General features: G+C 39.0%; 1 protein-coding gene across 1 annotated transcript; it reads right to left on the reverse strand.

Annotated features, from left to right (window-relative positions):
* Positions 1-1,795: 1,795 nt before the first annotated feature.
* On the reverse strand, positions 1,796-24,441 carry LOC131084956 (trichohyalin-like). The gene is made up of 4 exons (XM_058026713.1): positions 24,346-24,441; positions 9,228-10,347; positions 2,867-2,924; positions 1,796-1,973 (listed from the first exon to the last, which is right to left on the reverse strand). Exons 1-4 carry the CDS (start codon positions 24,439-24,441, stop codon positions 1,796-1,798), a joined length of 1,452 nt encoding a protein of 483 aa, XP_057882696.1.
* Between the last annotated feature and the right edge of the window lie 2,654 nt (positions 24,442-27,095).

Below are 27,095 nucleotides of genomic sequence, written 5' to 3' on the forward strand. Positions count from 1 at the left end.
GCTTTTATGTGGTGAAGCCCTGTGTAGGATGCTCTGCGAGTCCAGCGGGATTTTTCAGTATCCTTTGCAGCAGGCTCAGCAGAGAAGCACTCTCCCAGGATGCGGGACGCTGTGTAGTAGCCAGGAGCTCTCCAGTCGCGCCTAGCTGATGGGGTTTTCAGGAGTCAGGTTAGTAGCACTGCCCCTAATTACACAGCACCTTTCCCCAGCTCTCGTTCGAGTAGCATCAGTTTCTGTACACTTTTTGTTTGTTTGTTTCTTCTTTTTTTCTTTCTTTGGTTTTTAAATTTTTTTTTCAGGACGAGCTTTTAGTGCAACCTGGAGAAAGTGCAGGCTGAGGTGAGCTTTGCCCAGCTAGATGGGATCAGGGTCTCAGCTCATTGCTCCACAAGTGCGCTCTGCCAACGGTGCAAACATAGAGCCTGACCTAAAAAATACGGAAATATGTTTGTGGAGCAGGGGCAGGACTTCCAGGGGAGACCGTGTTACCAGCGCTGTCAGGAAGAGCTGGGCCCCGCAAAGGCCGCTCAGCAAGCGTCTGAGTTTTGGGAATCGCCTTCTGGCCCCTGGGAAGGGGCTTCCCGCAGCTGCTGGAGGATCGGAGCCGGCCCCGGCGCGGCGCTGCCCACGGGCCGGAGCTCCTTGGGGCCCAGCGCCGCCCGGGAGCGCCGCCCGCAGGCTCTCTCCCACCCGTGGGCCGGGGCAAGCGGCGGGAGCTTTAATTTTAACGCGGAGGGCTGTTTCAGTCAGTTCCCCCTGGCAGCAGCAGCATCTGCCGGCCCTTCGCTTTGACTTGCAGGGGCTTTCTCTATTTTATCCAAATTATCATCGTCTTTTGAACGAGATTCTCTCGGCAGTGCTTGCGCGGGCCAGGCGTTTAGCTCGGGAAGGAGCTGTGAGGTTATCTCCGCATCGGTATGCATTCCCTGCCCTGTCCTTACATCCTTCTTTTCCTTTGCCTGGATCTGTCTCCTGCAGAGGCTCCCTCACACCCGGCTTTCCAGACTGGCCCAAGACTGTACAGCGAGTCCCCGAAAACACCGTGGGACCCCAGCCTCCCCCACGATGGGAAATCTGTCTTCCCGTCTGTTTCCAACCTGAAATCCAATCCCATTCAAGCGGGCAAACAGTGACCGTCTGGGACCGTGCCTGTGCCCAGAGCCGGGTGCTTTGGACCGGGAGGGATCGTGGGTGCTCCGGGAGCGGGGGTAGGTGACTGCCGGCAGCGCCTCTCCTTCTCGCCACAGAGAAGGCGTCCGGTCGGGGGGCTGTTTTCCCTCCCTGCCTCCGCCCCTCACACAGGCACGGCCGCCCCGGTTCTACGCTCCTGTGGCTGAGGTCTCATTGAGAAGAGCCCGTGGGGGTCCCCCAGACACGGCCGGAAGAGCCCCCGTCGGGGCGGCCGCTCAGGGGCGAGCAGGCGGCTTTTCACCCTCCTCTCGCTGGGGAGCAGGGCCCGGGCAGAGAGGGCACTGCATGGGGTCATCATTTGCTTCTGAGCTTTTGCTAAGTGAGAATATTCTTCCAATCTTCGACCGTGACGATCAAGTGGCCTCCTTCTTGCGGCCGGCCCAAGGTAGGGCACCCCTTTTCCTACAGCCCCTCTTGCTGCCCAGAAGCCGTGCTCTGGTTCTCCAGGGCGGGCTACACGTGCCCTCCCCGCCGCACCATCCTCAGCAGGAAGGGCCGGGCGGCTCACCCCCCTCGGCCGGGCACTGCCCGCTGCCGGGCCCTCGGCCGCGCCTTCCCAGCCCTCTAGGCCGCCGGGCGCAGGGGCTGCGGGGCCCGGGCAGTGTCACCCGGGAGCCCGAGGGAGCGCGGCCCCTCCGAGGCCCCCCGAGGCCCCTCCGAGGCCCGGTCCCGCCGCGGCCGCGCCCTCGGGGCCCGGGCAGCGCTCCCGGGGGCGCCGGGCCTGCGGGCCCTCACGGGTCTCGCTCAGGGCCGCGCTCCTTTCATGGCCGCTCTGCCAGGCCCTGGAGACATTGTGTAGCTCGTTACAACACTGATGTTCCGTTGCAGGCTTTATTTTATTTTATTTTATTTTATTTTATTTTATTTTATTTTATTTTATTTTATTTTATTTTATTTTATTTTATTTTATTTTATTTTATTTTATTTTACTTCATTTCATTTCATTTTATTCTATATTTTCAGTGCAATTCATTGCATTTCATTTTCTAGGCGTCCTGCAGAGCTGATATCATAAGACTTGAATGACGTAACAAATAACATCCCACCATCTGAAAATACTCATGTATCTGACCAATTAAAGGAGAAAGAGGAACAAATAATGAAATGAACAATTATGAATGTTGATATCCAGTGGTTACAGTGATGAGAATAAGGGAGATTCTGTTTTGTGTTCTTTTGGAGTTTTTTTCCTATAGTGTAATAAAAGAGTTCTTAACTATGTAAATCATTACCCATCATAAACAACCAGATTATTTTCGCTAATATGGTTAGAGGTATGTATGCTCTTTCCAGAACTCCAGCTGGCAGGATGCCCATACTTCATCATGTGATTGATCAAGTGTGTTTTACTTTAGCTGTTACCAGAATAAATCCAGTTGATAATTATAATTTGATTCAAGAGCAGTCATGTAGGTATTTATTTCAGTTATAGTTTGTTTTACTTATGTTATGATATACTGAAAAAATGTAAATGCTTCTGTCATGTATTTCAATCAGTGTGTCTGTTCTTGTTCAATTACTTGATATATTTTTGAAAATCTTGCTTGGTTTATTTTGTTTTAAAGGGTGCGTTGTTTTATAGCAGCCACAGTATTATGGCGTGAAAGAAACACTATCAGAAGAGATGGGAATATGATTATGCACAGATAAACACAAGTACTTAGATGTCACTCACTTTGTAGAACCTCCCCCACATTCCGAAAATGGTGTTTCAGGATATATACAAATTTTTGCTGGAAGCAGAGAAAGCAAACTAAGGCAGTGAGTGCAGTTAATCTAAACAAACTGGTATAAGAAACAATGTTTGATAGGAGATACGCCTATGCATGAATTCTCGAATTATTTCTTTGTTAAAGTTGCCTCAGTAATTTAATGGGCCAAAATCTGCCTCCCCTGCCCCAACAATATCTGCCACTGGAATCAAAGGTATTTCCACTCTCCAATAGCCTTGTTTCTCCAAAACCTGCAGTGAGTTATCTTTGAGAATATCCGCTTTCCTGATAAAAACCCATATCTATGTATTGGACAATAGATTCAGAGCTGATCAGCTCTTTGTAATAAACATCTTAATATACTACCCCAGTTCCTTTGCAAGCTGACTTTCCAATGCAGAAGGTAGACTTGGTTTGATACCTTTAATTTTGAGCAATGGAGAGTGAAGGAATGCTACTTTCTTTCACTGCATATCAACATATATTCAAATTGTTTGCTATCTTCTACTTTACCTGCAAAAACTATTCATTTCACTGTCTCTGTCTCTACAGTAGTTCTGCATAAAAGCATTGAGAGATACCAGTATCCATTCTAGATGGCTTCCTTGCCCGACAGTTCTGAAGAATTAAATGTTCAAAATAAAGGCTGGCTTATTTAAAGCCCTCCTCAGGGAGCAGTTCCACAGTGTTATCCAGCTTGCAGTTCCTAGAGCATAAATTAATTCAAGCTGCATTCACTGCTCATTTTCTTGAGCTGTATTGAAAAGGACAATGAGCAATTGTGGGGTGTGTAGCAGCATTTTCACAGATATAGAAACACTGGCTATTTACTCCATTACAGGACATAACCTGGGTATAGCAAAAATGATGCTGGACAAGGATGACCAGAAACCCTAACACAATCTGTAGTTTTACTCTGAAATATGAGAGTGTGAGTATTAACTGGTAACACCCAAAGTTATGAGATCCATAAAGTAGTATAGTCAACCAGTGCCTGTGGAAAAGTAGAGGAAGGTCTGGATTTAGTGAAATGTTAGGACTTCCCAGAGGAAGAAGCTGGTTCAGTATTTTGAAGAGTGGTTCATCATTCCAGCAGCTGATCTAAGCTTCTGCTGCTGCTTCAAGTACTTCAAGGGTGAATTTGAAAGCTGCTGAATAGTTTAAAGAGACCGACATCATGAAGATTATTTAGATCACTACATGGCTTCCATCACTTGGGTTCAGTTCTCTGTGCAGCTACAGGAAAGACAAGGTAAAAATCAGATTTAATTCATTCCTCCTCCATCCCTCTCTAGCCAACAAGGCAGCTGCTGAAATGTTTCTGCTGTGCATGTAATTTCAGGTTTACTCCTTTTTATGTGTTAAGGTGGGATGATTGAGAGGGAATCTAACATCTGAACTTTCCTTCAGTTCCTCCTAAAGAGAAAACTCCTCTCTTCCATCCAAACAATTTCATAGGTCATCAGTTGGCTTTGCCATTATCCATTGAACAAGCCATTTTCCCCTTTTCAGGATCTATGAATATTTGCTCCAAAATCTATCAATTCCCAGAAATCCTTTAAATCTTTTCAAACATTATCCTTAGAGGTATCTGGAACTTCAGCCTCTGCAGGCAACTCTCCCTGCCCTTTGAGGGGCATTTCTTTTTGTTGCTGTGATGTGAAGATTTTTCTTGTGATTAAGTGAGATTGTTATGTCCACCAAAACTGAGTCTTCAGCTGTGGAACCTGAGATCTACAAACACATTGTATCTACACCTATGTATTCCCTACCAAGCTGTTGTCCTAAGAGAACATAAGAGTTGGACTGGAATGGCCAATTGGAAACCTGCTGTATTAGCTGAAAGACAATGGAGAGTAGAGATATATCTTTGATACCATCAAATATAATCAAATTTTAAAACTAAAGCAAGCCCAATCCCAGAAAAGACCTTGTTAGGTGTTTAGCTGTAATTTCTGTTTATTGCTTACAGGCTTATTCAACGCCAGGGATGTCTCTGACCTTGTGCCTATAATAACAGCCATGTGCGATGGCCTTCCAGAAGTAACTCATGTAATTTCTCTTGGGCTATATAATAAATTAGCATGTACTTGGAAACTTTACTGTCATGTCATGCTAAAAATAAATCTGTGAATCATTGTCACTCAAAATGACCAAGTGATTTTCTCATTGTATTGATCTTCTCATTATAAATATGTTTTATAATAGAGAGCTTCATCTTGTTCTCAACTTTTTTATTTATATCTATTTTGAATTACATTATATTATATTAGGAAATGCCAATGTTCTTAAATGGGGAAGGGAGAAAAAAAAGACAAAGCCCAAAATCCTAGGAGGAAGAAAAAATGTTAACTATTTCTGCTGTCATGGAACTGGCAAATACAGATATCTTACAATCATAATGGAGATTAGTAGAGCTGGGTGTGCATATTTGTTATGGATCAAAGATAGGATATAGTGATTAGAAGAATGACAATGCTTTCAACATTCACAAAGGGATTGAATGTGTGATTTATAATACTAATTCCACAAAACCTTTCCATGGCTGCTTACTGCACAAGGGATTCAATATAGATTGATCACTGGGAAAAAAAAGTATTTCCTTCAGCTCAGCTGGATGCAACTAACAAAAAGTCTTTTCAGTATTGACACTGTCTGATTTAAGAGATAACCCCTCTGCCGTTTATTATTCTGCTACAGATTACTGTCCCCACAGTGTAACTGTCAGAGAACTTTGTGCTACATTCCCAATGCCCCAAATTCAGAATTTTACCTTATAATTAATCCATTTACTCTGATTATTTATGGCCATTTTATATATTTACCTGGCAGAAATGTTAAACATGTTGATGCGCCGGAAAAGCAAAGAGTAGCCTGTTCCTGAGTATACATACCTCTGATTTTGTCTTTATTATCAGTCAGAAGCACAGATTCAGTTATGAGTTTACCACTGGTTCTATTAGGGGACTTAAGACAGTCATTCAGTCTCTCTTTGTTCTAGTTTCTAAAATGGAATAATGTTACTTGGATGTCATGGTGAAAATGTATTTGTAAATATGCTGCTATTCTTTTTGAACTCTGGCATTGGGGAATAGTTTTGAGTGTACAGTCATTCTGAGGAAGACGGGATTGGTGCTTTGGCTGTAGCACAGCAGAAGGGAGAATGCAGCACCCCCCTGCAGGGCTGGGGAGCTCTGGACTGTGACATGGTCAAAGGTTGTCACAGCCAGCTGGAAAAGGATACCAAGGTGAGGCTTAGCATGTAGAGTCAAACTAGGTGTGAGCCACAGAGTTGGCAAAGTAGTTATGCTCTTAGTTTCCTTTAAACAAGAACTGCTCATCTTTCCAAGGTCTCTCTGTGGTATTTTCTCAAGAGCCCATAGCAGGCCGTAGGTATTTCATAGGCACCATGCTGTCCTGATTTTGGGTTGCCTAAATGAAGGTGGCTGTTGGGAGCATGATTAACTCCAGTTGCCTCCCAGTGTCTGTGGGGCACTATGTGCATCTCAGTCTATCATGTGCTTGGATCCTGGAAGTGATGTGCACTGGGGGTGGGACTTCCTACATGACATGGACTCAGACAATGTCGGAGATGAGGAATTGCATTTTTTAATTTCTCCAACCAACTGAACAATTTTTTAATGATTGCTTTTCTTCCTAAGAAGGAAAAAACTTCCTTATAACATTAATAGACTAATAACTTAGATAACACAATTTATATGACATTAGAAAGCTTAGTGATCTGGTGATGTCTAATTATGAAAAATAATAATGTGTACCCAGGGACTGAACTTGCAGAAGGTTTTCCAAATCTAGATCCATTTGCTAACTATAAAGATTCATCTACTGATTAAATTTTGGAATTTGCAATCTTCAGAGATAGGGCTTAACCTGTTTAACTAAATACTTAATGTTAATAAAACCCCCCACCCTCAGGCTTCAAGCATAGCTGTGATCATTAAGGGATGATAATAGTAATACCTGGGGAAAGGGGGGAAAAGCTTTATCTGTTTTCCTGTGTATCAGAGATGAGAATCTGTGCAGTTATCATCTCTGGAGTTCAAGCAAAAGGATCTAAAGGATATACTGCCAACAATTTCTCCAGGAACGGCTGCTAAGCATCATGTGTGGCTTAGTAGGGGAAAAAATGTAGCGTTTGGGACTTAACTTGACATCAGATCCCCTTGGGTGTTTACTTGCTTTGCTTACGAGGCCTAGAGACCATCAACACAGGACATGTTTAAGAACCAAGGCTCGAACCTCCCTCTCTCACAGGGTAACTGCATTCCCCAGGAGCCAGCCTCTGCCCTTCTGCAAGCAGAACTGACAGCCAACAGATACAGTAAGATAACACAGCATACTCATTTGCCATTTTATCACCACTATTAACCTAAAGAGGAAATTTGTGTCTAAGGTTTTTTCCTTCCTCCTAAGACTCCACTTTTTTTTTTTTTTTTTTTTTTTTTTTTTTTTTTTTTTAATGCAAATCCTTCTTGTCATTCAGCAGGTTCTTACTGGAACTTCCTGATGCAAATACCTCTTCACATGCAGGGCTTTTTCTTCCACATCCCACTGTGACTCCTGCAGAGAGGAACTGTTCTAGGTAAACGAAATCATTGAAGCTTTACTTACTGTTTAACTAGTTTGAAATTAATCTGTTCTCTAGGCTTACATCTGCATTAAACTGCTAATAGGATTCATCTTCAATGTGGCAATCGAACACTTCATTCCTGTTCTGAACTGCTTTAATGGCCTGGACTGCTAACAGGAATCCTTCAACACAGAACAGCTGTTTGATATTCTACCTACTGCTTCTCCAGCTACTCTGGGATTCTTGCTAGACAGTCAGAGAAGCAAATTAGGCACCAAATAGAGAAGCCTTCTAGGGCATATTACAGGGCTTTAATCAGTTATCTTGCTATCAGAAGAGAAAACTTGCTATTAATTGGCATGTAATGACTGGCCAATAACTTTCATCTTCAACAGGTTTTCAGTTGCATTATCAAGCTGAAACTTAGCTATCCAGCCTAGTATAAGTTTCGCTCTTTGCAAGCAAGACACTGTGTACCCCTTGAACCCCAGGAATACAATTAAGCAGGAGAAAAAAACCACAAAAATGTAGCTGAAAGCTACAAAGAAAGAAGATAATATGAGATATTTGCCTGTTAAACCAGCAGAGCTTTTCAATCAGCTTAATGCCCTATTTGAATCCAATATCTGCAGTTAGTCCCTACAGTTCCTTGTGATCACATGGGTGTTGGAGGTTCCAAAGTGGAAAAAGGAAAAAAAAGTCTTTATTTTTACTCACCATAACAGTCTTAAGTGGATGACAAGCATAATTCTGTGAACTGTTACAATCCAGAGATTCATGGAAATTCCAGCACTTTGCATTCATATTATGTGCAGGAAACTAATTTTTTCCCTTTACTGCTATAATCTGCTTACCTTTGCATGTGTTCTAGACCATCAGCCTTCTTGGGAACCTGATCAATGACACCTTGTAGATTTGTAGGCCATGGTTATGACCATCTTTATAGATTCAGTTCAACTTTCCACATTTTCTTTAATTTCTAAGTTAATTTTTAAAATTTATTTCCTGAAGTTTGATGATTCTTGGCATTTGCTATCTTTTCTGTATTTTTTGGACACCAAAACGCTCTTTTTTTTTTTTTTTTTTTTTTTTTTGGTCCACTTATAGTACATACTTCATGTGTGAAAAGAATCACTGTTAAAATTTAACTTTCACCAGACAGCTATCAAAGCTATCAAATATGTTCGACATCTCTGTTCTCTGAAGGTTTGGCTAGTAAAACTGCAAGACATGGTGCCAGGACTCCTCTCAGAGAACTGGTTTCAGATTTTTGCTCATTTAATACTGCAAAGCTGTTTGGTTTATGGACTCTCAGATGGAGTCTCTACTGTTGCACAACTGCTAGTACTGAAAATAAAATCCCAATAACACAAACTTTATTGATGATGATGAATGAGCCACACACAGCTGACTAGGGCTTTCATCTCCAAGCTGAGACTTTGACAATAACAAAAATTAGTTTTGTAAGAAACTAATTGCACCCAGGAAACAACTGCAATGGATGGTGCACAAGCTCCCAGAAGTGCAGTTCATATGTTTGGTTCTCAGGGCAGAGCTGACAGCAGAGCAAGGGTTGCTACACACAGGAGAGAAATGAGGCTAACAAGGTACAAATCCCTTGCCCATCCTGCGCCTTTCAGGATCCCGCGGGTAAGCGAGAAGAAACACGTTTCTAATGACATGCCCAGATGAGGCTGATGCGTTTCAGCTCACTTAGGAGAGGAATGTCTCACCAGTGCCCGACTCATAAAACACTTCACGTCGCGGTCTCTGAGTGCGGCGTGCTGCCGGGGCAGCTCGGCGGGGGCGGCTGCGGGCACTGCCCGCTCTCCCCGCTCTCCCCGCTCTCTCCGCTCTCTCCCCGCTCTCTCCGCTCTCTCCGCTCTCTCCCCGCTCTCCCCGCTCTCTCCGCTCTCTCCCCGCTCTCTCCCCGCTCTCTCTCCGCTCTCTCCGCTCTCTCCCCGCTCTCTCCGCTCTCTCCGCTCTCTCCCCGCTCTCTCCCCGCTCTCTCTCCGCTCTCTCCGCTCTCTCCCCGCTCTCTCCGCTCTCTCCGCTCTCTCCCCGCTCTCTCCGCTCTCTCCCCGCTCTCTCCCCGCTCTCTCCCCGCTCTCTCCGCTCTCTCTCCGCTCTCCCCGCTCTCTCTCCGCTCTCTCCCCGCTCTCTCCCCGCTCTCTCTCCGCTCTCTCCCCGCTCTCTCCGCTCTCTCCGCTCTCTCTCCGCTCTCTCCCCGCTCTCTCCGCTCTCTCCGCTCTCTCTCCGCTCTCTCCCCGCTCTCTCCGCTCTCTCCCCGCTCTCTCTCCGCTCTCTCTCCGCTCTCTCCCCGCTCTCTCTCCGCTCTCTCCCCGCTCTCTCCGCTCTCTCCGCTCTCTCCCCGCTCTCTCCCCGCTCTCTCTCCGCTCTCTCTTCGCTCTCTCCGCTCTCTCCGCTCTCTCCCCGCTCTCTCTCCGCTCTCTCCCCGCTCTCTCTCCGCTCTCTCTCCGCTCTCTCTCCTCTCTCTTCCCGTTCTCTCCTCGCTCTCTCTCCGCTCTCTCTCCGCTCTCTCTTCGCTCTCTTCCCATTCTCTCCCCGCTCTCTCTCCTCTCTCTCCCCGCTCTCTCCCCGCTCTCTCTCCTCGTTCTCTCTCCGCTCTCTCTCCGCTCTCTCCCCGCTCTCTCTCCTCTCTCTCCCCGCTCTCTCCCCGCTCTCTCCCCGCTCTCTCTCCTCGTTCTCTCTCCGCTCTCTCTCCGCTCTCTCCCCGCTCTCTCCCCACTCTCTTCCCGCTCTCTCCCCGCTCGGGAGCGCGCCGCTCGTCCCTGCCCTGCCCGGCTCCAGAGGCAGCGGCGGCGGCTCCGCCTCGGGACCAGCCAGGAGGCTCTCGGGACAGGCAGGAGTGGGACTTGGAGGGGCTCAGTGGTCACTGACTTTATTGTTTGTTTGTTTGTTTTGTAGGTGGAAAGGTATTTGTGTTTACTTCGAGAAAGAGTTGAGCTTTATTCTTTCTCATTTTCTTTTTATTCCTGTTTGAGGTTTCCTTCCAACTCCCAAAATTAGAAATTATTTCAGTTTCCTGATGTAAAATGCTGATAGCTATTGTTGGTGCTTCACAACACTTGTTTGGAACAATCTTGTAAACACCAATGAGACCCTTAGCAAAATGGAAGAGCCTTGCAAGGGGGTGCCTCTGTATGTGCATAAAATATGAATCCTCATTTCTGCTTGAGTTCACAGACTGCATACAGTAAGAGAAAATTGCTAGAAAACATCAGTACTCCGGACTGAATTATGTGGAGGCACTGAATATGGTTAAGGAACATGATACTAAACACAAGGAATCTCAGTGGGATAGTCTGAAGATCAAACAAGCAATAGTTACTGCTCTCAGGAACATGAGCATTTAGCCCTTATTGGAAGATTTAACACCAGATCAATTGCCTCAGTTAAGAACATTATCCTCTCCAGAGGTCGAAGAGTCTACATGAGCCTGTCATGAATATAAATAAAAATATTCTTAATTAATTCACTGGGTGTTCTGAAGTTCACAGAAAGTAAGGGTGTCTTCTGAAGCAAGAGACATGAAAAAACAAACTCCTGACTCAGGGTGATGATTAGATGAAATAAATCTATAGAAAACAGTGCTGACAAAAAATCAGGGAAGTTGCTCTGGAAAAATAAACAGAAAACCTTCAATTTTATTAATGAAATTACAGTTGTAACTTTTCCAGTAATAGTATCATTTGCAGGTACCACTAAAAAAAATTGTAGCAGACAAACACCCAGGACCACCTTAGAAGTCATTACTCTGGATTTAATTTTCATGTTAATAGCTCCCTTATCTCATTAGAAAAGACAAAAATTGTGAATAAAGTTAAGGATTGAGTGTGTATGCTACAGATGGCTCTTCAGAATTTAAAGAGATACAACTCAAGAAGCAGGTACAGTCATTAAAGATAGCATTGAATTTAGGTCTACAGATTCTGATACAAGTGAAAGCATTTCAAAAAAAGCAAAAATAACTAGGGAGAGCTGAAAGAGGAGACACAGAGTGATTTCAAAAGCCAAGGAACAAGATTTAGCTGTTGAATTGAGAAGGATTCTGGGAAAAGGAAGTAAGCAGCCAAGTGTGAGGTCTCCTTAAGAAGAGTTGGAAGAGGCAAGGGATGTAACTAGACCAGACATTTCAAAAATATACGAGAAGAACTTCCAGCAGAGCAAATCTGAAGAGTCTACTTCCACCCCAGTGCTGCCTGTGAAAGTGGTTGCAAGGTCTATTGATGAAATAATTGCTTCCCTGCAGTCTACTTCTCCATCTCCCTCAGACCAGATGATCAAAGAACTCCTGGAGAGTGTTCTTGGCCAGAAATACAACATAAAAATGGAACTAGATGAACCAGAACAAGAGAAATATTTTTCTCTTGGGTAAATATTACTTTTATAAGAGTTGTATATTTTTTTTCTAGCTCCTACAATGTGTTACAACACAGAAGCCAGACAAAACAAATGGATAAAGACATTAATGTATCATAGAATATTCTTCACTCTTTCTTCTGCTATTTTTTTATGTCCCTTAAAAATGAAATTGAGCCAATATCAAAATACATTAAAACATTACCTCTTTGGGGGTGTTATTTTTTATTGTGCTTATAGTTTAAAACATATTTTTCTTTATTCTCCTTTCCCTTTTTAAGCTGACATATTCCAGTATGACAGATGAAAAAGTGCATTATATGCATCTGAAATATAATTGGAAGTATTCCTTCTTTCAGTTATTGTTTAGCTTGTGAAGTCTTTGTAAGACAATTACTTTTATTGTCAAAGTTATGTAAATCATGTAAGCTGCTGTAATAGAGTTCCTTCAATTGATTTCAGCAGGTGATATCAGTAATACTAAATGTCAAGTAGATGCTAGAGATAACTTTCCTTGATTTTCACCAGAAGTTTGCCAATTAATTTGTTAACTAAATAGTTGACTTAGTATCAGATGGCTTTTTGTCCTCTCTAGGCAAGGCTGCTAATTTTGTCTCAGTTCCAAGACAGCTAAAATGTACAGTACTTTACATTCCCTAAATGTGAGACTGACTCTTTTTTTATTTAATACAAAAACTGGAATAGAAAAAAGCCCGCCTGAAAAATTCGAAAGTCAATGAGCAGCAGTTCTGCAGAAAGAACTGCATTTCCAGTTGATTTATGTCCTCTGATTTGATTTTCTTCTGAGAGCTGTTTTGTGTGGTTGAGGCATTCTGTGTCTCCACTTTCTGTATATTTCATGGTGTATTTCAATTGGCATGGAAATCAGAGAATACTTTTCTCAGTAAGGCAGCATTGGAATGATGCCTTTTCAGTGCCTGACTAGTATTTTAGGGACGTAATAATTTGGGACTTTTTGGTTGGAATTTGTCAGTTGATTACAAAAATTCTTCAGACAAATGTGAAGAGGATTAAAAAATTATTAGACCTGGTAAGCTGTATTTTACCTTACCAGAAATAATTGGTAGTGATTGGTAATGTGTGCAGAGTTGTATGGTTTTGTTACTTTTTAAATAAATTTGTCTTATGTTTTAGGGAGGATTTTCAAAATTTGGCTTCTGCCAAGTCCTGATATGTAAACTGATTTTTTGTTTTTTTGTAGTATAAGCTGCTGGGCTCTGAGCTTTGAAAATCTGACCTGGGATAATGTGATATTTAGTTCTTTATTTCAAATGTTTGATCAATCTAGTTAAAAATAAAATTAAAATTTGAACCCAGTGATAGCTTTCTATTCCATTTTTTTGTTGTTTAATAGTTTTTTGGGTCTGGACATACGAACATTAGTGAGGATAAATGAGACCCTTCTTGCTGATTACCTTTTATTTGAATTCAAAGGCTTTTGCAGCAGGTGTCTTTGACCTGAAGTGACCTTATAATTAGGTTGAAGACTTTAGCAATACTTTATTGTTAATGTTATGATCATGATGATGATGCACGGATTATTTACTTTACACTCAACTTAATAGCTTATATTCTCAAATAAAGTAAGAAATGTATTGTTTTAATTGAAGAAAGGAAAGAATGGAACTGCTAAAATGAAAGCCTACTCTTAGAATTAAATATGTTTTTTTAATTCCTTACACAAGGGGAAAAAAAAGAAAATTATGTTCTCTATCTTATTCTCCATCTTGTATTATGACTGGTTAGCACTGATATCTTATGGTGCTGCTGAGGGACTGTGTGCTGGATTTCCCTGTGCACTGAAATAGCATTACCTGGGAATAAAATGCCAACTCAGTGGAACATCATTACTTAGACCTGTATCCTCTGAGGGAAATTGGTTATCAGTTATATTTCCTATAGTATTTTCTGTGAAAACATAGAATTTGTGCTATAAGAATAATGTAATTTCCAATGTGTGGAGTAATTTTTTTTGCTTTGAGGCTTATTGTTAACTTTGAAATATATTGAGATACTAAGTATATCTTTGGTTTAGTATCCATAGGAAGGTGTTTATTTGTCTCAGAAATGCACTTTCTTGGTGAAGAACCTGCAGCTCCCCTTTAGCTGGTTGCTCAGAGGACCTTGTGAGGATGGTAAGTAAATGATCATTTTTCTTCTCTAAGCAAAACATCAGATTTGAATGCTTCTATCAAACAAGGACTATAGAGCCCACTGTACTACCAGCAAGACATCATATGATATATTTTAGTTTTTAAAAAACATCTCTAGCTCTTTTAAGTTAATCTCAGTAATGAGGCCTTGAAATTTTCTCTGTAATGCATTAATACTGACAAAATTGGTTTGATGGAGAAAAGTTCTAGAAGATATAGACTTGTATTTGCTTCATAAACAAAAGTAAGCAGGTATTTGCTTATAACATTACAGTATCTCATTATTTGGTCAGCTGACATGACAATTATGTTACAAATATACTGACGTATAATAAAACTATTTTTAGGAGGCTTGATGAAAATGTTTATTTTTTTTCGTTTCACTTTCAATGCTATCATGCATTGTAAACATCATAGAAATAAGCAAAAGACTTCAATTTCTTTAGCTTAGTTCTATTCAAGTGGTGAAACCCCTAATTTTCCTATTGGTTTTCTTATTTTTTGCTTACAGATAACCTGTGGAATTCTTTTCTCACAGTTTTAGGATCTGTTAAAATGTACCCAATTTAAGACTATGATGCTTTTTATTATGAGTTTGCAATACATTTTAAATTCAGGGGGCACGCAGTATTGAGTACAGTCAATATGGTTAATCATGGCAAAGGCTGTGGGACTTTCTGCCACTTGCTGAAGGGAGCTGCTCACTCTCCAGGGGTGGGCACCACCACTTCTGGACACCTGGAGATTTTTTTTTTTTCTGGAGTACCTAAATAATTTTCTACACTTCTGGGAGGAATGCTATGTCTAATTAAAGATTTTTTTTAAAGACACAGTAGAAGTTTTGATCACTTCTTAGGTTAAAATACTGGTGCAGGACCCATCTTCCTCAACAAGGGGCAGAACACTCAAGAATTGATTCCCGCAGGAATTGAGAGTTGCCACAGTTCTTTTATCTCCCAAAGTTCATATCACACCTCTTTGACCTTGTTTTTGTTAATGCAAACACATGGCCCATAGTATGTATATTGACAGTACACATAATTTTATTAAAATAACACAATTGTGCCTGTGATTCAACCAGGGTGAATGGACAAAAGAGAAAACACCACACCCAACAAAGGAAAGCAATCGCATACCATGTACAGGTGTCTAAAATGAAATTAAGATAATATTTGCTCATATAATTCTGTTGGTTTTGATAGAGCAGGAAAATTAATATGTAAAATTTGCATATTATGCAATACTTTAGAAACATAAGTTGATCCAGCCAGGTTGAGTGAAGGGCTTTGTGAAAATTTCTCTTTGCTTCCATGAGTTGGATAAATTACATAGGGAAAGAATCACAGTTGGCTTAGATGGACTGTAATAATTAATAGTCCTTGGTAATCACCATGCTTGAAAACATGTATGTATTGCAAAGAAGAGGGAGGTTGGTTGGTATAGCTTGAGAAGACAATGCTGAATCTCTTTCTTTTAGTCTGAGTTGTTTCTCCACTTCTCTACTTTAGTGCATTGTTCTTAAGGTGATGAAAAAAACAAGTAATATGAATTGTTTTTTTCTTAAGCTGTCTTTCCTGTCAAAGGTAGATAAATTACTAAGGCTTTGGTTAAAAGTAAGGCACTAACATGTACAACATGTACATGCAAGGCCATAGCTTTCTATAGCTTTCTAGTTTACATTTTTGTGGCTTTATATGCCACACTTTTTATACATCACTTTTTTTTAGCCACAGACTCCATTTTTCCTTTTCATTTTCTAATAGACAAGAAAAAATGTTACAATTCAAACCATTCTTACATGGTATTAAAGTTCTACAAAAAAGACTAAGCCTTGGAAACCAATATTTTTAAATTGATAGGAGGACAAGCCACTCAGTGGAATAAAAATTCTACCAAGTAGAAGATTCTTACATTAAAAAGCAAGTGGACATTTATAGTGTCAGTAAACTATGATGTATCAGACTGTTTCTAATACAAGTTCAACTGGTAGCTTTACTTCATGCTTGCATTAGCTTGTGGCTTCTTTCCCCAGAAATATTTAATGTTTCAGTAGCAGTTTTAAAGATCAGTACTCTCAAATGAAACGTAGCTTAGATGTGATACTTGTTTGTTGTTGCTATCTTTAACAGTGGGCTCCTCAAGGAAGCGTGTGGCTCAATGGGTAAAGTCTGTGTGTGCTGACCAGGATCTCAGAACACACAATGCCCTTAAAACTACCACCTGTGCTGAGAGCTGCTGCTGTATTTTATTTCTGCTTCTTCTTTTTTTTTCATCCAAAAAGAGGAATTATTGAACACTGCTTTGACGAGCACGAATAGTATGTTTGTGAAGTAAAAACAACTTTAAATTTTGTAATTTCTTTCTTGCTAGCGCAGAAATTATAATTTTCTCCTCTGGAGAAAATGATTAACTGAGAATTGCACACACAAACTTCCCTACTATGAGCAGTTCCATGGAGGAGTCATTTACAGTAAAGTGTTAAACATGTATGTAAATGTTTGCAAAAGATGAGCCTAAGATCGTTTGTCTCTGAATGCACTTGTTTCTTTCAAACTAATTTGTGTAATGAAGGTTCAAAATTTAATTTACACATATATCTTCCTTTGATGCTGTTTTTTTTCTGTAAGGCAGTAATATAATTTTATTTTAGCATTGTTGTTTAACACTAGTTTTCTTCTCTTGCTTATACAATCGGCACCAATAGAACATGAGGAAATAAAAAATGGACCTCAAGTCCTGCCAAGTTTTCACCAAGCAAGCTTGGTAACATTCTGAATTATCTAGGAATGTTAAAATATAATAAGTTTATAGTGCTTCTATTTGCTTGTGAGTTGTTAAGATAGGTAGTTCATATTTTAAACTGATAAAAATGGAAAGGAAATTCAACACTCCTTGAAAACATTTTGGTACTTCATAAATCACAAGTGTACTCTTATTTTTCTCTTTTTTTTGTGCCTCTTGTTCTTTTCATATGGAATTTGATTTTCCAACTGATGGTTATAAAGAATTTGGCTTTTGTTAAGTAGCATGCTGATTAGGGAAATGGAATCATAAGATATCCATCTATATTCATATGTATTAGTGCCCATCATTCTATTCTTGTCATTCAAACTGTTTTCAAAATTCAAATATTTGAACTTAGATATGTTTGGGGAATTGCTTAATGTTTAGAGGCATTACTGATTTATTTGCTTTAAAGGATCATACATCTGTTCATATAAATTTCTCATATATGTTTCTTCTTGTATTTAGCTCTTTTTCTTATCAGTGCAGTCTGTAGGAGAAACAAACCAGACTTTTGATAAGAAATTTTATAAATGCTATTATTTAGTATTAATCATTGTAGGTCCTTTTCCTATTATTATGTTTATTTTTGGAAATCTAATTAGCTGAGGAAATACTGAGGAAATATTTGGCTTCAGATAAAGTTGATACAATGTTCTAGGTATTTTGTAGATTTTGAAAGAATAATTGCATATAATAAATTCTGTACTGAATTACCTGTCAGGAAGGACAAAAATATTTTAAATGTTTTTTACATTCATCTTTTACACCAATTTTTTTTTCTCTTTCCCTCAGAAGTTCAGAAAGAATCTCAAGCAGCAGAAAATAAATCTCGGCCTAAAGATGAGCTGTTAACACATAATAAGCAGGTGAAGCAGGTTTAGTACTATTGTGAGATGGTATTGTTTTTCCCATGCTTAGGGTTCTGATACTTTATAGCAGAGGTCTGCAAGCTGTTTTCTTACCACCTGCTCTTTAAAAAAAGATTTTCTATAAAACAGGTCTTCATACTGGTCTTGCAGCTTAAGGTTAGAGGAAAAAACCAATTAAGGTTCATTCGGTCAGATGTTGGGTTAGGCTTTTCTTTATGAGATTGGAAAGAAGATTACATATAGAACAATGTATAAATAGAATCCTAATCTACATTTAACAAGTGGATGCCTTCCTAGAAAATAGTTTAATCCTCAATATCCGTTAAGTTTTGTGATATTTCACATGACAAAACCTGTCAATTCCACAAAGCTTAGAATTTTCAGTAGAGAACATGTATGAAGTGTATACAGACAGTAGGACACATTTGTTGCCAAGATGGAATAGTGTCTTTTCTCATAAGTTGTCAGTTTTTAGCATTCTAGTATTCCAAAACTATAACCAGACACTAAAATAAAACCCTAACTTAATTCCTTCCACAGCTTTGATGTAAATGATTACTTTGCCTTACAATTGTTATTTATGCTTATTGTGAAACAAATAACACTATTTATTACATTGACAATGATATAGTGAGAGGACAACCAAGAATGGATATGTTTCTACCAGGCAGTGTTTTGTGCAGAGGTACCAGATAGCTTTGGCCTAAACTTAAATAAATGAGATAAGGTTGGAAAAGCTACATGGAAACACACATACAGGTGTTGAGAAGAAAGAGATCAGGATGAAAAGAGGATGAGACAGACAGAGATGGAATGTTTTTTGATTGCCCAATATTTGTGAATTTGTTGTTTCAAGGTCTAGTTGTCATAAAGCAGAGGTCTAGTCAAGTGAGAAAACATCTGAATGTCTAAGAGCCTTGTTTCAGCTGCTTTTTTAGCTCCTTCCACTGATTGTAGTTTGACCCTGATTGTGTGTCTTCAAGCTGAGTGGAAAAAGAAGAAAGTTGGGCATATGTCTAGAATTCCAGAGCATTAGCAGCCAATTTTCCTGGTCAGCCAAGAACCAAACATGCACACAGTTTATTCTGAAGAGTAAGGGACAGGGAGTCTCTAGGAGTGAGTCACAAGGACATGACAGAATTTCCCCATCAGTCCCAGCACTGCGTTCTGCCGTGGGGCAACAGTGGACTTGCAGCAGAGCCCTAAGTCACCTGAGCAGTTTCAGCTGGCAGGCATTATTCTACAGAGAAGGATTAATATTACCTAGAAGCTTTGTGGTAGCAAAATTACTCCTGTTAAATGGCTTAGAGTTCTGTTGAAGAAAATGGATGAAAATGAAATTATATAATTTAAAAAAATTCTTAATTAAAAAAATTAATTTTTCCTTACAATATTTTCTGTTTACATGTCAGAAATGTTTCCAGTACTTCAGTAGAAGTACAATATTTCAGAAATCTCATTTGCCATCTGTACGTGATTGTAATGTTTCATATAATTCATATTAATAATTCAGTTTTGAAAAACCTCTATGACCATTGAGTTCGACCATTAACCTAACACTGCCAAGTCCTTCACTAAGCCATGTCCCCGAGTGCCACCTCTACATTTCTTTCAAATGCCTCCAGGAATGCCCCTTCCCTGGGCAGCCTGTTCCAAAGATTGACAAATCTATCTGTGAAGACATTTTTCCTAGTGTCTAATGTAAACCTCCCCCGGTGCAACCTGGGCCATTTCCTTTTGTCTTAATGTTTGTTACCTGGGAGAAGAGACTGACTCCCACCTCACTACAAGCACCTTTCAGGTAGCTGTAGAGAGTGATAAGGTCTCCTCTGCCCCATATACCCAGACTAATCACCTCCAGCTCCCTCAGCCACTCCTCACAAGACTTGTGCTCCAGATGGTTTGTGAGTTCTGCTGTCCTCTGGACACGCTCCGGGACCTCCATGTGTTTCTTGCAGTGAGGGGTCTGGAAGTGGACACAGAACTTGAGGTGTGGCCTCACCAGGTTCCAGTGCAGGGGGACAATCCCTGCCCTGGTCCTGCTGGCCCCACTGATTCAGGCCAGGTGCCATTGGCCTTTTTGGGCACCTGGGCACACACTGGATCAGGTCCTGCCGCTGTTGACTGGCACCTCCAGGCCCTTTTCCACTGGGCAGATTTCTAGCTACTCTGTCCCAGCCTCTAACACTGCCTGAGGTTATTGTGACACAAGGGCAGGACTGGTGACTGAAATTTAAGGCAATTTGCCTCATGGAACCTCATACAATTGATCTTGGCCCATTGATCCAGACTGTCCAGATCCCTCTCTAGGACCTTCCTACCCTCAGGCAGATCACTCCTAGCCAACTTGGTGTTGTCTGAGAACTTGATGAAGGTGTACTCTGTCCCCTCATCTAGATCATCAATAAAGATGTTTAGCAGGACTTACATCAATAGTGAGCCCAGGGGAACACCACTGGTGACAGGCCACTAGGTGTGTGCAACTCCTGTCACCACCACTCTCTGGGCTTGGCCATCAAGCCAGTTTTTAACCAGTGAAAAATGCATCTGTCCAAATAATGAGCAGCCAGTTTCTCCATGAGTGTGCCGTGGGAAATGGTGAAAAAAACTTGACTACAGTCCAGGACACAACATGGACCGCCTTTACTTCCCACCAAACAGGACATGTTGTCACAGGAGATTAGGTGAGTCAAACAGGACCTGCCTTTCACAAACCCGTGCTGGCTGAGCTTGATCCCCTTGTTGTACATGCCACGTGATGGCATTTAAGATGATTTTCTCCATGACCTTTCTGGGCACTGAGGCTGACAGGCCTGTAGTTCCCTGGATCCTCCTTCAGTCCCTTCTTGTGGAAGAGCATAACATTTATTACCTTTCAGTCAACTGGGATCTCCCTGGTTAGCCAGGACTGCTGGTAAATGATTACAAGCCACTTGGTGGGCACTTCCAACAGTTCCCTCAGTACTTTTGGGTGGATCCCATCTGTCCCCATAAACTTTTGTGTGTCTAAGTGATGTATCAGGTCACTGATTTTCTCGCCTTGGGTCATGGGGGCTTCATTTTGTCTTTCAGATTAGGGCTCTTGGTACCTGGAGAGGAGCTAGTCTTACTGTCAAAGAGTGAGGCAAAGAAGGCATTAATAATGGTGTTTGTAGGTAGTTTGAAGAGTATACTCTGCAAAATCAGTTCATCTGCTGGTTGCTAATCTAAATATGCCAAATGATGTATTAATAATACACATTACACTGTCATTGATGGTAATTTTTATTATACTAAAGACTATAATTATTGCTTCTAAATTATACAGTACTATTTGACAGCAAAACAGTTTCCTAGTCATTTAACAGTACTAGGATACTGTGATGATGTTTTTTAGACAGTATTAAATATTTTGGGCAGCTTGGCATTTTGGTAGTGTGGGGATGCTATTGCAACCACAGTCATCAATGTGTGTTTAGTGGTCTTACAAGAGAAAGTAGTTTGCAAGATTGGCACCTGACAAGATGACATACATCTGGTTGTATTTAACACAAGTACTGCATAATTCAAATCTGTTATTGAACTTGAAAGTGCATGCTTTCACTTTTACACACAGAAAGATGAATGGAGATAAATTTTTAGAAAAAAAAAAGAGAAATGGTTTTAAAATCGCATATGAACTAGCTAAAAGCTCTAATGCATCCTTAGCAGAACTATTTTTAGAGAAAATAATGACAACGTACTATATGTTCATATTTCTATAGAAGACTATTCATTGGCATGTTGTTGTGACGTATGATTTCAAAATTTTTTTGCTTTCCTTGGTGACTTCCAGACCCCATGTAATTTCAAGAAAAACTGATTGATTGTGTAGATGAACTCAAAAATTTGATTATATACAAAGCAGTCAGATGAAAAATGCAGCTATTTGCTTTAGTCACTGTAATTTTATGTTACATTTGTAACTGAATTGCATAAATGTTTTGATTTAAAAGGTTGTGTGCTAGTTCACTGGTGTTTCTACAAAAAATACTGAATAGAATATGAGATTATATAAATTTAAAGAGTTCATGTAATAGTAAGAGTGTTGGGTCATGTTCTTTGACTTTAGTTTTAGGGGAATTCCCCTCTGCTTAGTATAGCCTCCATTATTCATTAACAAGAGAGTGTTGAAGTCCCCTCTCCATGGTGTGTTTCACAAAACAGGTGAGATCACAGAACTTTGAATCATGATTTTAAAGCAACAGCTGCTGTAGTTTTAGTTTTGGCTGTTTCAATTAGCTATATTGATGTCTAAGACATCAAATGTTTTTGAGTATCTTCTGTTTCTTTGGACGTCACTTGACTAGTTTTTTTTAAAAAAATTAGTATCTAGACATTTCAAAAGCTGGAAATGGCAATGAATCTGAGTTACTATTTTTCCTTTAAATTTGACAAGAGATCATGATGGAAACTTATGTGACATTCAAATGAAAAGATCATATTTGGTGCATTTTATTGATATATTTTCAGGTAAACATATTACTTTAAAGCTTTTCTGTAGTCTAGAATTTTGTTAGCTTATTCTGTCTGTGTAAAATTTTGATCAGTTTTCTGTTTCTCTGCTAAACATTAAAAATCTGACTTTGTTCCTTTGTCTTTTTTGCATGGATGTGCTACCATAAACAGTGTTGTTTGCTTCAAAAATAAACTGACAACATGTGAAGCAATTTTACTTTTGAATAAGACTCTTCACAAGGTAGTGACTCATTTAGGTATCTTCTGCAAGCCTTCCCAGTCTTGCAGAAGTGATTACCATGGTATAGTAGGAAGAGCTGGGCCCAAAAGTGGACCTACTTTTCATATTGAGATAGACTTTTTCAAAACAAAGCACTTCAAATTTCACTTTCCCCACTGTGTTGTTCTGTTTCTTTTTGATGCTATGATTATACTTATTTCTTTTTTCTTGAACCTGTTTTATTTTGTTACATATACAAGCTTTTAGGTGGAGTTCAGGAGAATCCTTTCTATTGATGGCACTGCTAGTCTGTCTTAAAGATATTTAGGAAGATGCAGGAAACAGAACTCTGAAATCGCTGAGGTTGGACTAGATCTCTGGAGGTCATCACACCATGGCAAAAGCAGCACAAGGGTGTAGATTCTGAGGCTCAGTTTTGTGAATCAGATGCAGACACTTTGGCAGCAGTGATGACTTCAGTAGTGCCTTTTCTTTGCTGTTTGCTTTTGATCCTAGATTACTATGAGCCGTACTGGGCAAACTTCCTTTGTGGGGGTATTCTACAAAAAGAATCAAAGATCTAGATGAATTTTTGTCTTTACAATTCTCTTTTATTATTATTTTTTCAACATGTACCTGTTATTTATTTTGCTGCGTGTAAAACCAGTTTTGGTGAAAGTAAGCACAACTAATAATAAGGAATGAGCAGCTGTGGATGAAAACAGTAGGAGTTCCTTACATATTCCTACTGAAGTTCCTGTATTTAGTAAATGTAACCTTGAAGAAACTTTCAAAAAGTATTATCCTTTAAACTGTATGTATGTTTAAATTTGCTTAAAAACACACCAAAAATTGCAGATGTGTTCATACTCTTCTAAGTTTATTAGTTCTGCATATTAATGTTATTTTGATGCTAATTTGATTATTCACATTGTAATATTATGAAACGCACCAATCTTATATACTATTCTGAAAGAAAAATGTAGGTAGAGCACACTGGAAATTTTGTTTTATTACAGTTTTCTGTTTATTCCTTGTACTGAATAGCTGTGGGCACTGCTGTGATACGTGTAATGACAGCAGTTCAAACCTCTGTAGTTTAGTTCATTTGCATTTTTCTGATGGTCAGAGCTGTTTGTGTGCCATTGCTCCAGAGTGGGTGTGAAAATATCTATGTACCTCAGCAGCTGGTAGTACTGCCTTTATCCTTGAATAGGCTACATATAGGAAGAAAAACAATGTAAAAAATTAAACCAGACAAAGCTCAGAAAGAGCTACAAGAAGAGCACGACCTGCCAAAATATTTGGCTCCTCAGGCTTCAAATGTCAAGTAATTTTTAATACTAATTTCATAATTATAAAAAAATTACTGAAAATATATGAAGTTATTGGTGCATAGCAATATTGACAAGTGTGGCAAAGAAATGATGCCATCCTTCAAGTTTGGATCTGAACACTTACCATTCCTGATCTAAATGATCAGATTTAGTTTGGTATCTCTAGTTTAATTTTCTGTTTATCTCCTTGAAATAGTTGTGCTATGTTTTTTAAAACCCATAGGAGCCGTCCAGGCAGATGCAGATGAAACTTCTCTTGACTGCAGCAGAAACTGAAGTTGCTTATGTGGGGGTTGCTTTTGTCCATACAATTCCAAGAATAATCTAATCAAAATAATTAAAAACAAACAATGGAAAATACCACAAATTTAATATAAGCAATGCCAGCTGTAAGTCATCATCTTTAAATAGAGAAGATGTATTAAAAATTCATTAACTTGAATTTGTATTACAGTCAGTGCTTGTCTGAAATTCAGGAGATTTTACATGGAGAGCTGTAATTTAAGGACAACTGCTTATTACCTTGCTCTTGTCATAGGGTGTATCTGTCATTCTCTAGTAGGAGTGTGGATTACAAAAGCAGTACAGACTGTGTCCTAATTTACCTGATCCTGTCCATCCCATGCCACGTCAGACTCTTCAGTTTTATGGTCCCCACTGCTAATAAGATCTTTACAGATAGCTTTGTTTAGATGGACCATAGGTTACTTCTTCTCTTCTCTATAAGAAAAGAGGAAAAGAAAAGGAACCTTTATTTATTAGATTTTGTTGTTCTTAGGGTCCTGAAAGGTCTATTGGATACAGAAGAGAGCCTTTTTATGGCAGGCCTTAAGTTTGTAAATGGATAATACTTTCAATTAAGTAGCTGAGAATAGTCATGGGAAAAGAATGCTTACGTTTATGAAACAGTCAAATTGGCATTTAAGTGACCCTTTGCATGCCATTGCTTATCTGCATTGCTTAAAGATCATTTGGTTAGCAAGATTATATATTAAAACAAATAGTGTCAACAGACAATGAGTGTTTTACCTTCAATAAATACTTACTGTCAGATTATCAATGGTGCAGAAACTGCACGATTTTCTAAAAAACCTGTATTTAGTGCATTAAGTGAAGGTAATGTAGGCCACACACATAGTATTGTTTTTTCATGTCCCCTTTTCCAAAGCATGATAAATAGTCTGTTTTAGGAGAGTGTGTGCTGTAAAAACATTCACCTTTACCTGCAGCATGCCCCAAATATTTCAGTTTACATTGATAAAGCATTCGTTTAGTTCATTCAATGAAACGATAACTTCTACACAAGAGCAGCAATGGTAATGCAATTAAAATAGTATTCAAATTGGTTTTGGTTGGTTTAAATTTATTTAAAGTAAATGATAAAACTTAGAGAAAAAATCCCTAGAAATTTAAAAATTATTTGGCCAGCCATTGTTCGCAAAAATCATTCTAAATGTTGTAAGTTCAAAGTTAAATTTTTTGACATTTTTCTTTTTAAATTTTAACTGTATGGTAATTGCATTGTAGGGAAAGTGATATGTGTTAGAGCATCCTAAACTACTTCAAACACTTATGAAGATTATATACTTGCTATTGAGTTAAAAAAGCAGTGGGAAATATTTCTTTCTAATTTTAAATGAATATGATCTACTTATAAAGCACTGATCTCTAATCTCATATATCAGAACAATTATTCTATTATAACAGTTATTCTATTATAACAGTTATTCTCTTATTTCTAGTCATTCTGCTAACCTGTTCAATTATTAAAAAAAAATTCCTTTGCATTATATGGAGTTGCTGTAAGAATGCCTTAAATGCTAATCAATCTAATGAATTATATGATTGATTTGATTATATGATTGATTTTCATGTTTAACTTTCACATTTTATTTCACAACCCTGATGCTATTTTCATTCAGGCAAAAAAGCAATTGATTTCAGTAGAGGCTTTGGATTGTAAAATCTGTGAAACTGCTGTGTTGAAGTATAAGGCAGCTAGGCACTTTTCTATATATTAAAATTGAATGACTTGAAAAAATTATTTTGAGTAATTTTAATTAAAATGAAGAGATTTATTCAGTCTTTCCCATAGGATGGAATATACGTGCCCAGAGAGTATATGTGCCTATATATACTTCATGTCATAATTTTTTGATGGTCAAAGTTCTACCATATTACGCTGATTTTTTCGTTACATATGTGACTTCTTTTCTTGCTGTTTTTTTTTTATTGTAAGGAAATACAAAATATTTTTATGACATGAATATGTGTTGCATGATAAATCAATCTTGTGTTTTTCTTTACTTCATTTTGTAATTGTTGCTGATATCCTCTGTATAATATCTGTTTATAGCATAAGGCATAGGTCTTTATAACAAAAAAGCAAGTTGTTGAAAGTGTCATTGTCTCAGGAGAACCACAGAAAAATAGTAAAACCTGAAAACTGTTCAGTGTAATTTCAAAATGGACTGTCAACCTTTTTAATCTGGGGTCTGCTCCAGTGCCATGAAGGCACTTACAAACTTGAATTAAAGTACCATATATTTCTGGAATAATTTGTGTTTTTTTTTTTTTTTTTTTTACATCTCAGGCATTTTTCATATTTTTCACTGCTCTTCACATTGTAACTGTCTGCACGTTAGACATTTATTAACTTTGTAGAGTCCATACAGAAGCCGGAGACTGTTTTTAGAATTTGATCCATGGCCTGTGGAAGTCAATAAACTTTCATCACCTTTACTACAACTTAGATTGAAGATTTAAATAGTAGAATTTTTCAGTTATTATCTTTTCAAAGATAGTCAAAGACTCAGTATTTCCTCTAAAATCAATAGCTGAATTGAAAATCTAGGAAGAATTCCAACTGATGGCATATAATAAAAATAATTCAAAATTTTAAGTCTATTTGCAAGGTATTCTGTCCCGAGAGAGTATTTAAAGATTAATGTGTATTTAATGCTTTCACAGAACATTAATTCACATACCCAATTTAAGCTGTAAATCTACGTTACTTCATTTAAATTTTCAGTGCAACAAAGGAAAGACCTTAAGCTGAGAGAGGAAAATTACGACTGCTGCACTTATTTTTTTCTTTTAGATTTGTTACCAATTATTTAACTTTTACCTTTCTTTCTTTTCTAAATAATATGATCTTTACTTCAAATAGAAATGACTAGTCTCTTTATACCAAGTTGTTTTGCTTGCAGTTTATATACTATGGTCTGATGTATGTCACAATGCAATATTTGATCAGCTAACATACATAAGAATCTAGAGATTAAGATTCTTGATGTATTTTTTTCATTTTTAGAGATCAACATTATCCAGGAATTAATCATCTGCTTTTCTAATT

This window comes from Melospiza georgiana, chromosome 6 (assembly GCF_028018845.1).
Source record: "Melospiza georgiana isolate bMelGeo1 chromosome 6, bMelGeo1.pri, whole genome shotgun sequence".
NCBI lineage: Eukaryota > Metazoa > Chordata > Aves > Passeriformes > Passerellidae > Melospiza > Melospiza georgiana.

Bases quoted from the DNA above. Each gene is read 5' to 3' on its own strand.
- LOC131084956 (XM_058026713.1), bottom strand. From the start codon at position 24,441: ATGGTCCATCTAAACAAAGCTATCTGTAAAGATCTTATTAGCAGTGGG. The intron at 10,348-24,345 runs GTAAATTAGGAC...GCCTGTCCCGAG, and splicing joins CATGGGATGGACAGGATCAG to AGCCTCCTGGCTGGTCCCGA. The intron at 1,974-2,866 runs GTGAGTGACATC...CAATGTCTCCAG, and splicing joins TGTGGGGGAGGTTCTACAAA to GGCCTGGCAGAGCGGCCATG.